The 10,030-nt window shown below is 37.3% G+C and overlaps 2 protein-coding genes across 2 annotated transcripts; both read left to right on the top strand.

Moving 5' to 3' along the window:
• The first annotated feature begins 785 nt into the window (after positions 1–785).
• Positions 786–4,118, top strand: LOC105153534 (hypothetical protein). The gene is made up of 3 exons (XM_011068439.2): positions 786–1,218; positions 1,328–1,503; positions 3,531–4,118. The coding sequence occupies exons 1-3, from the start codon at positions 950–952 to the stop codon at positions 3,923–3,925; spliced, it is 840 nt and encodes a 279-aa protein (XP_011066741.1). The 5' UTR covers positions 786–949; the 3' UTR covers positions 3,926–4,118.
• A 2,130-nt stretch (positions 4,119–6,248) lies between these two features.
• LOC105153532 (uncharacterized) lies at positions 6,249–9,786 on the top strand. The gene is made up of 3 exons (XM_011068436.2): positions 6,249–7,873; positions 8,441–8,937; positions 9,172–9,786. Exons 2-3 carry the CDS (start codon positions 8,457–8,459, stop codon positions 9,459–9,461), a joined length of 771 nt encoding a protein of 256 aa, XP_011066738.1. The 5' UTR covers positions 6,249–7,873; positions 8,441–8,456; the 3' UTR covers positions 9,462–9,786.
• Positions 9,787–10,030: the final 244 nt, after the last annotated feature.

Raw genomic sequence — 10,030 nt, 5'->3', positions numbered from 1 at the left:
TTTCTCGATTAGGCGTCTCGAATCAACGTCACTACGACGCATACGGCCGCATACTTCTGCATGTGCAATGGTAATTTAAGTCGCACAACACTCTAGGTCGTAATAATAGTAGGCGGGTGGTCGGGCGAAATGGTGCGGTAAATCACAGAGGATCTACATATACTTTTTCCATCATCCAGGCTGCCTACAAGTTTCTTTCATTCCATACTTCCTTCTTTGTATTTAGTTCCAATTGATCTCTCTCCTGAAGAGACTTTTCTTCTTCGTGGGTTAATGTGACTTAAAGTAGGTCCATAGCGTGAGACCATGGATACGTTAGCAACAAGAGTATAGATGGAGAAATATGAAGAAGAAAAGGCTTGTAGGCTTCAGAAGAATATAATTTAAGAATATGTCATTATTTCAGAATACACGTCATAGCTACAAAATGCTGAGTATGTATCAAGATAATCGATATAGGCATCTGTACTATATATTTTTTTCAATCTTTCTTTGATCGCATTTCTACCATTTTTCCTCTTTCTCGCGCCACGCTTAGTTTTTACTTTGTCAAAATAAGCGGGATGACGAGAGGGAGATCGACGAAAGGGGAGGAAGTCAGTGTGGGGAGATCCTGTGGCATCCGATACACTCTACAGAGCAAGAGAGAGAAAGGGGTGGGGGGTAACGAGAGAGGAGCAAGGCGAAAGGAGGGAGGCGAGAGAGCGTATGTCGCGAATGCGGACCCCCGGTGGCCTGCGAATCCACGAGGGTTCCCCTCGTGCGATACTTCGGTATAAAAGCAAAGCAACCTCTTTTAGATGTAACACACGAGGCAGCATCGGTGCATCCTGGCGTGCTTGATCGAACAACGCGCACGTTGGGCACGGAGGAGTCGAGAAACGGACTGCACGGTGACGCACGCGACTTGACGACGCGTATAACGCGGTGAAGTCGTACTTCGGTGACCATGGCCAAGCATTTCGTGACGTTATTGTGGGTGTCGGCGGCGTTGACCGCGACCTTGGCATTGCCGACCAGCGACAAGGCCAGCGGAAGTGAGAACGATCTGGTGGCGAGCATATACAGCGATTGTTTGAAGAAGGAGTCCATCAGCTGCATCAAGTACAAAGTATTCACGTTTGTCGACAAGATGCTGGCCGACAAAGAGGACATTACGCTATCTGAAGGCATCACTGTTGTAAAAACGTCCAACGCCGAGGGCGAAGGTGCTCCAAGGTTGGTTGTTTGTCGTTCTGTGTTTGTCAGCTACGAGATTGCGCTTATGCCAATTTAAACATCGAACTTTGTTTGAATATATTTATGTTTATATTCGCATTTTTGCCAGATCTATCGAATCCAGCGATTTGGATACATTATTGTTCGATCGTCTTGGAAGATTCCTGAAGACACATTCAGTCAAAGTTGACCTCAAGGGCAGCGATATTTTGGGAGCAATTGAGTCTGCTGGACGCAGTTTTGAGGATTTTAGCGACAATGCTGTCGAGAGCCGTGGAAAAAAGAGTGAGTATAGCACGCCATGAAAATTACATCTTAATATTTATCTTAAGGACTTGGATACACTCGAATACAAATGTAGTACAGCTCGTAATACAAAATCGATTACAACAACATCTATAATTACATTTTATTAAATTTGCTTATAATGATTGCTAAATAAAAGATACTTTAAAAGCGAAACTAGCAATCGAGTAATTCTGTGAATCATCCCAAGTGTTCTCAATGCATCTACTTATTATATATTTGCATCTATTTATCATACATTTGCATCTATAAATATCAGAATTTTAATCAAAATTATACCTTTTTTAATTACTCCATACAATACGGGAAGAAAGAAATTATTTATATAAATACTTTAAGAAATAATTTTACAGTAAAAAATATTTATTTATGCAATTATTTACAATTTTTATATCATGTAATTTCGGAGTTTTAGAGCTTTTCTCTATTATATATCTGCGTGTAAAAATTTTTTTTATTAATATATAATACAAATAATATCTATCTAACGTTTCTCTGCTATTAATTTGCATTCTTCTACTTTTTAACAAGAATATTTTTTAAGTCATATATAATGAAATATATAATAGAAAAGAAAAAGAGGTAAATTCTTCGCATAACGAAGAAGTAATCACAGTTCATCGGGACAACGTCAGCTGCGGTATGAGAGTTCTCTGCGTTCATTGCCGCCGTGTGAACAGCGACGATGACGACGAGGAAGCTCATACCGGTCGCAGACGTTGACCCACTGAGAAACTGGTTCCGCTTCTCCTTGAACCTCTCAACGGAGGAGGAGAGCGCCGGTGATACCGAAAGGTTGGGAGAGAGATAGATAAAGAGCGAGAGAGATCCTGCCGCACAAGATTTTTGACACACTTTCCATCCTAGTACTTTGCCTTGACCTTCGACTATTCCGTTTTAAAAAACATTAACATCTCCGTGATCGGCGTGACGTGATTTGACAGAAGACTATTATTATCGGGCTTACAAACGACGCTCGAACAATTGACTTGTGCGCACGTTTGTATCTCAGCATTTTATCTATTTATAAATTGCTATTACTGTTACACGATTATTAATTCCAGCGTACGAATATTAACGATCAGTTTTCCATACAAATTAGTTCGGGATTACATCACATCATTTACAAATTTTATTATCTTGATCAGTCGTTACATTATGACATTTCAATCAATATACATATTTTTTAAAATCAAAGTTTGAAAATCATATTTTGTTATATTAATTTTATATCAGATTTTTAAATCTTTAATTATTACTATCTAAGAATTGATATTGTCTTTTAATAAAATTAACTTTTCTTATAATTGAAGATTTTTATATCTTTCTCAAATTGAACCTAAATGCATGACCAACTATAAATAAGCACACAAAGATGATATGCATTTTGTACGCATTTTGTATGCATAAATATATCATTCCGTGAAAACATAGATAAGTTGATAGTACATCAAATAATAAGGTAATTCGCATTATAGAATGAAAATTGTATATTCTTAAACTATGCCTGCTATACAGCTGACGATGTACTCAAATTCCCATTCTCCACAGAAGTGTGAAAAGAGAATGATAACATCAAACCTCACAATTCATATTTCATATTCACATTTCATAATTAGCAAGAAATATACATAAATATATGAATTACATTTCATAATTAGCAAAAAATATACATAAATATATGAATTACATACATGCTGATCTTATTTTACAAATAAAATGTCTGAACAGACTAATAATTTACATTAATTACAATAATACGATTATAAATTCTAAATAGACATATATAAAAACACGTTTTTTTTTAATCAAAGATATACTTTCAGGCGTTTAAAGTAAAGTATGACAGAAATAGTAAACAAATACGATTTTAAAACATATTTATATGCTAATAAAATCACATTAAACAGCTAGAAGCTCAAGAGTAATTTTGAAGAAATATATCCGAGACAAATATCTATCCCTTATTTTGATAAACTAAAATATAAACATTTTAAATATTACAGAGAAGGCGCAAAAAATCTTAGGACCCCTGATGATGGCCATGGCTCTGAAAGCGGCCGCTTTATTACCACTGGCACTCGGAGCGATTGCCATGATTGCTGGCAAGGCTTTGCTCGTGGGCAAGATCGCTCTCGTGATATCAGCCATCATCGGGCTGAAGAAACTTCTCGGTTCTCACCAGAAGCATGTGACTTACGAAGTAGTTTCGCATCCGCATCACACCAGCAGCCACGTTAGCCATGATGACCATGGCGGTTACGGCGGTGGCGGCGGCGGCGGCGGCGGCGGTGACTTTGGCGGTGGTTACGGTACCAGTGGACACGGATGGGCCAGGAGTCTGCCACAAGATGCTCATGAAATTGCGTATCGCGCCCACCAACCCCAACCACAAGCTTAAGCGTACCATAGAAAGTTTCCGTCCCGCGCCGCTTCTCGCTTCTCTTCCATTTTCTTCTGATGATTCTCTTCCCTTTCATTACACTCACGCCTGCTTCACTTGCTGCATTCCTCGTTATTTCTTTCCTTTTTCCTTTCTTACTTACTTCCTTTCTTACTGTTGCTATGAATCTATCTCCTACTTTCCAAGAAAATATGCCGCTACCTACGATTTCCAATGTTATTTTTGATTCGAGATTTCGCTATTTTCAGTTTAAAATCTTCTCGAATTAATCTATCTATCCTTTTTTCATCCTTACGTGATCTCTTATATTCTGATTCTTATCTTCTTTAACTTCTTCTTCTCTTTTATTTTACCTTATATAACATGGCCGATTCCGCGGCCAGTCACCAGTACCTCTGGGAGATGCTCATTGTTTTATATACGTAGCCTATGTGAATTCGTTATTTATTCGTTGTATCTTATATTAATTAATATTTATTTGATGTTCGACTGCGTGCTTCCATATGACACCTCCTGTTTTTGTAATAAAAAAAACAACAAATGAGATGCCTCCGTCCTTATCCCGAAGAAAAAAAGTTTCATTGATAAGTTCATCTATAACGTTCGCCGGCCGAAGAAACCAGCGCATCCTGCGGCTCTCGTAAAAGTGACCGTGGTTCATGACCGAGTGCTTCTATTTATACATAATACTGCACTTGCACTCGTAGTCATAAAGCGTAACGTAAGGCCGTGAAATACGGTCTATTGAACTCGTAGCAAGACGATCATAGACCGGATGCGCTGCTGTACCACATTTTCCATACATAAATAGATAAAGAAAATAGGATGAAGTTTATAAGCGCGGGCGAAAGTAGTCGAGGAATGTGCAACATAGACGGTCTATTACAGGAACGCAATATCATATAATATATACAGGATCATGTACGATTCATTTATAAATGTAAATTTACGATATAGGCAGAAATAATTTGCAACTTCTGTCTTTCTCTCCTTTTTGCATTTTTTGTTGCCTATTTTTATTAGAATTATTAGCAAATTTCTACTTAGCAGAAATTCAAAGCAATTTTCTTATTCAAAAACTCAAAAGGGATTAATATTGATTGAACACATCTTATTTTTTATTTAGCTATTTCTACACACACACACACACACACACACACACAACACACACACACACACACACACATGTGTATGTATATTCATATATAATTAATTTATTTCTGCAAAAATTGAGATTACTTGATTTGAATTATTTATAAAAAGTTAATTTATCTTTAAAATATAACCTTCATTGCAAAACACAAGTTAATATTCATATAAAAGCGTGAGTAGCATTAATATTAGAAAAATGTGTTTCCATGTCATATAAACATTAATATAGGACACTAATTTGACTCATTATTAGTCTCACAAAGATTAATTCTACATAAAGCGTCCGTGAATTTTAAATAAGATTTTTCTAGATTTTTCGCTGATTCATAGGTATAGTGGGAATAAAAAAGTGCATCATAATCACGGTATAACATAGTCGATATTTAATTTAACCCAGTAATTATCCTCCAAAACCGGACACACAGGCAGTCAGGTACAACTGGTAACCTGCATACCGTGGGTAACACTGCTCTTCCCGCTGTTACCAGAGTGGCCTTAAAGAAGAAAAAGGATGTATAATAACGACAGTTTCATCGGCCGAGCAGCCACGCGTATCGGGCCGGTTGGAGAAAATCACCGTACGACGAAACGGTTGTGCAAAATGGAATTCAGAACTGCGGCCCGATGGTTCCGCGAATCGGAAATGGAACCTGGACGCACGATTATTATCTCGCGTCTTATCGTAATGTCCTACGTCCGGATGAGATCCGTCGCTTTCGCCATGCCGCGCCGTCGCGTTAGGAGATCATTTTCACGGCACGTATGCGTATGAGAAATCGGTAACGCGACATTATGCAGGTAAGTTCCGGCCGGCAGCATTGCAGTCGCGTGGACTCGTGACGACAACGCGGCGCGACGGGGAACGAACTGCGAAACGATCGAGAATGAGAAGAAGAAGCGTCTCTTTCCTTCGCATCCGTTATCCGGTCGCAATGCTTTCTTGAGTAGCGTGTGACTCAATGAAAACGTCATGCGCTGACAGTTTTAACGCTGTGTTAATGAAGACGAAGGGGGTAGTACAATGATATGCGCTAAGGAAATTATATTCTAATAATATTTCTACGATTATAAAGATTATTTTACTATTTTTTTTATTTCACGTGATGATCTTTGTTTTATTTTTTTCCTTGTGGAAACCGAAGTATCCAAGTAATAATATATATACGTGCTATGAGTTTTCACTTACAATTAGTATGACCTAGTTAATGCTGTGTCCATTGGCGTATGTCGAATTGAACAGGATGAAAAGTCAAGGATACGAAGGACCAAGTAGAAGGATGAAGCGTCATGTGAATTAGATGATTAATTGGATGAAGAAATTGTGCCTAACGCGCGTAACGGTATACGTTAATTCGCCGATTCATCGTTTCTCTTTTTCGATGACATGATTATGTTAGTGCGTAAAGGGAAACGTTTGTTCGATCTTTCATTGAAAAGTGGAACGTACATTGTCACCTTGATTTAATAGCTGAACCAAAGAATCACAAGTTTAATGCCAGTAGTATAACTGTGTGTCCAATACTTGAGAAATGCAGTTATATCCAATCGTACATATGTGATGATGATAATTTTGTATCGTAGTAACTTTAAACTGTCTCGATCAATATCTGGATAAGTTTTTTATGAAACATTTTCAGGTATTATATTTGGAAATATAATCTCTTCTACTAAATCTCTAAATTTGGTATTACCGCTAAAAAATCTCAAATAATTAAGACAGTCTAGGAAAAAGACAGACAGGACTCGCAACGGATTCCTAAAAATTACCTCGCCGCCTTGGTTTAAGGAAACGATTTTATAGTATCATAAACGGGGAGAGAATAATCTATGGGTATGTAGCCCCGTGCCAATAACACACTTTATATTTTATTGCGCTTCCTGCTTATCAAATATATCAATGACCGCGTGTGAACGTCATTCAATGCGCTTTCTATTGTACATCCGCGACATATTCTAATATTTCGACTTGACACTTTGGTGCGTGTATCTTGCGTTTTCAACGGCTCATTCCGAAATGGGTTCATTCCTTTCATTTTCAATCTTATTTTTATGCCTCCATGAACCTGAGTGACGACGAGAAATTAGATCTAAGGAACAAAAGCGGGATCATCGAACCGCGTCGACTGGCAGTTAATACGTAAGTATAAACGTGCCGCCTACGCACAAGAGGGGCAACGGAATAACGATACGAACAAAATGCGGTTAAACCGGTCGAAATAATTCGGCGGTCCAAATAATTGGATATCAACGTGCGAACGGGCGAAGGATAATTAAGAGGAAGAAGAAGAAGAGATCCTCAGGAAAGCACGGAACTCCGCTCATGGCAAAACTGCGATGGAATCTCTCGGATGCACCTAACGTGTCGCTGGTGGGAGACAAATCCGGGGGGAGCACTCGATAGATCATGAAGCGCATGGAATTCTGCTCTCTACTCTCGCCCTCCCGGGTGGTTGGTTGTAAGTGTAAAAGCAAACCGTTCTCAAATCAATGTCCGAGTATGAAAATAGTCGCGAAATGGTGGCGGCAAATACTGATGCTAACCGAGTGGGGAGAATATCGCTCGGTACGGAGGTATACCTGGCTAGATATATAGAGCTAGGGCAGGGCTTCCGTTACGTACAGTCTACTTAGAGTGCTCTCAGGTATACACGCATCTCGTATATACGCTCTCAGGTATATACGCATCGTGGTATTAACCAAATTAACCAAAAGTCGGTACCCGCGTGGATGCAGTCGGATAGCTAAGAGAGAAGCAAAGGACAAATTTGATTTTCATATCGAGCCACGTGGAAGGTACAGTGATTGACTTGCGTGGCTTCATTCGAACTTTGAGCAATCGTATTAAGTGTTGAAGTTTTATAGACCTGTGATATATACGAGAAATACACATACACACACATACGATTTTATATAAAAATATGTCCTGAATTTATCCTGAGTTAGATAACGCAAAAGTGATTCGAAGAATATCATGATATATTCTTGAATAGAAATTATGCTTTGAGATATATTTTATAGGGCATAAACATTTTTTATAAATTTAGAAGTTGATTTTTTCTAAGTTTAATAAATTTTAATCAATTATAATTTTTTTAACAATATAGTTAATTGTGGTATGAATAACGATTTTCTTACAATTAAAAATTTTGAACTATTAAAAAATTATTTATGTTTATACACATATTACATATACGAAAATAAATAATTACCTTATCCTTTAATAACTGATTTATTTATTAGTTGGCTTACTCTATCAACATGTTAGATCAACAGATAATTGTCTTGATTATTAAATTATAGAACTAAATTATTGATATATTAATCATTTAGTGTGAATGTCAAATTAATATTTCTTCGCAGATATTCACTTTGCAAAATGAAACAGTTTGCGCACTATTATATATGTCTGGCTGTATTAACAGCGGTCTCTGCGAGATCAGCTGAAACTAATCCCATATCTAATTCCATCAATGAGCAACAAACCGCAAGATCGAATAGTAATGGCCTATTTAGCGACTTACGCTCTGTCTATCAAGTATACAAGGAATGTTCCGGTGCGGAACTAAGTCCTTGTCTAAAGCTGAAACTCTTGTCGGCTATAGATAGGGTTTCTCGAACTGCACAATTGAATGTAGCTGATGGCGTCACGCTAGTTCAAGATGAATCATCTACTAATGAATCTGAACCAGAAAAATCTATGCAGGAAATTGAGGCTAGTTTACCCCGAGCATTGGAAGACAAAGAGGACGCTCTTAATAACATGATTTTCGACAAAATTGCCAAATTCTTTCAAAGTCATACTCTAAAGCTAAAGTTACCGAATGTAGAAGAATTTCAACGTAGTCTCACGGAAGAAGGTAGGAAGATACCGTTAATAAAGTTGTTCCAATAACGTGATAAATAATAAAATAAAATATCTTTGTATAATTGAAATAAATATGTATATATAAAATATAGGTACAATTTAAACAGTTTACATTTTTATTATAATGAGATTAATTTAAATAATTGTTCGTTATAATCCTATTATTTTATTGTTAGATATATGTAGAATTTTTTTCATTAAATCGTAATTATATTATTTTTTCTAGGTCGTAAGAAGAAAGGTAAAATGGGTGGTCTTCTTGCTATTCCTTTATTAATTGGTGGTACATTAGTACCCCTGGCGCTCGGCGCTCTCGCGCTGTTAGCTGGTAAAGCATTGATAGTGAGCAAACTTGCTCTCGTACTCGCTTCTATCATCGGATTGAAGAAACTCGTATCTGGTAGCCACGAGCATGGACACGAAGTCGTTCAAGTTGGGGGAGGACATGGATCGGGCGGATGGGCGAGATCGGGACATGATATCGCCTATTCCGCATACAAACCATCGTCAATCTAGGAAAAAAATTACAAACGTTATCATAGCATCTTTTTAATCATGTCGTCATTTCCTCTTGCAAAATTTTCTTCTTTTTTTTCGTGTAATTTTTATTTATTTCCATCTTGCGGATAATTCTCTCTAAACTATTGATAAAACTCTCATATTTGTAATTTCTCTTTTCGCTGTCTCTTATTCAGTTGTGTTCACTCTACGACATTTTAGATCATCGCACGTATGAAATCATTCACGCACCAATCATCCTCGATATTTATTGTTTTGCGTAGCTGCGATAAAATATGTATATTTATAAATACGCAAATAAATTAAGTCTATAATTATCGAATACGGCTGTATGTTTTATTTTCTCATTTTTCTTTCCTATCAACGAATTCTTACTATTCCTTGAATGAAATTCAGATACGCATGGCTTGTTGTTTTAACTTTTTACTGTGTGTTAATTATACTCGACTGTACTGTCTCGTATTTTCACACTTACTAGCTGGAATTCCGGTATCGTCTTCGAGATATTTAAAATTCGGATGAAACTAACGGATTAAAATCGTAGAGCGACGAGGAGAGAGCAACAA

The sequence above is a fragment of the Acromyrmex echinatior genome, chromosome 5, assembly GCF_024713525.1.
Source record: "Acromyrmex echinatior isolate Ae372 chromosome 5, ASM2471352v2, whole genome shotgun sequence".
NCBI lineage: Eukaryota > Metazoa > Arthropoda > Insecta > Hymenoptera > Formicidae > Acromyrmex > Acromyrmex echinatior.
The sequence above is the reverse complement of the archived record's forward strand: the minus strand, read 5'-3'. Positions and strand labels throughout refer to the sequence as shown.

Excerpts from the sequence above, each read along its gene's own strand:
- LOC105153534 (XM_011068439.2), top strand. The coding sequence starts at position 950 with ATGGCCAAGCATTTCGTGACGTTATTGTGGGTGTCGGCGGCGTTGACC. Across the intron at positions 1,219-1,327 it reads GAGGGCGAAGGTGCTCCAAG|ATCTATCGAATCCAGCGATT; the intron begins GTTGGTTGTTTG and ends CATTTTTGCCAG. Across the intron at positions 1,504-3,530 it reads CGAGAGCCGTGGAAAAAAGA|AGAAGGCGCAAAAAATCTTA; the intron begins GTGAGTATAGCA and ends TAAATATTACAG.
- LOC105153532 (XM_011068436.2), top strand. The coding sequence starts at position 8,457 with ATGAAACAGTTTGCGCACTATTATATATGTCTGGCTGTATTAACAGCG. Across the intron at positions 8,938-9,171 it reads ACGTAGTCTCACGGAAGAAG|GTCGTAAGAAGAAAGGTAAA; the intron begins GTAGGAAGATAC and ends TATTTTTTCTAG.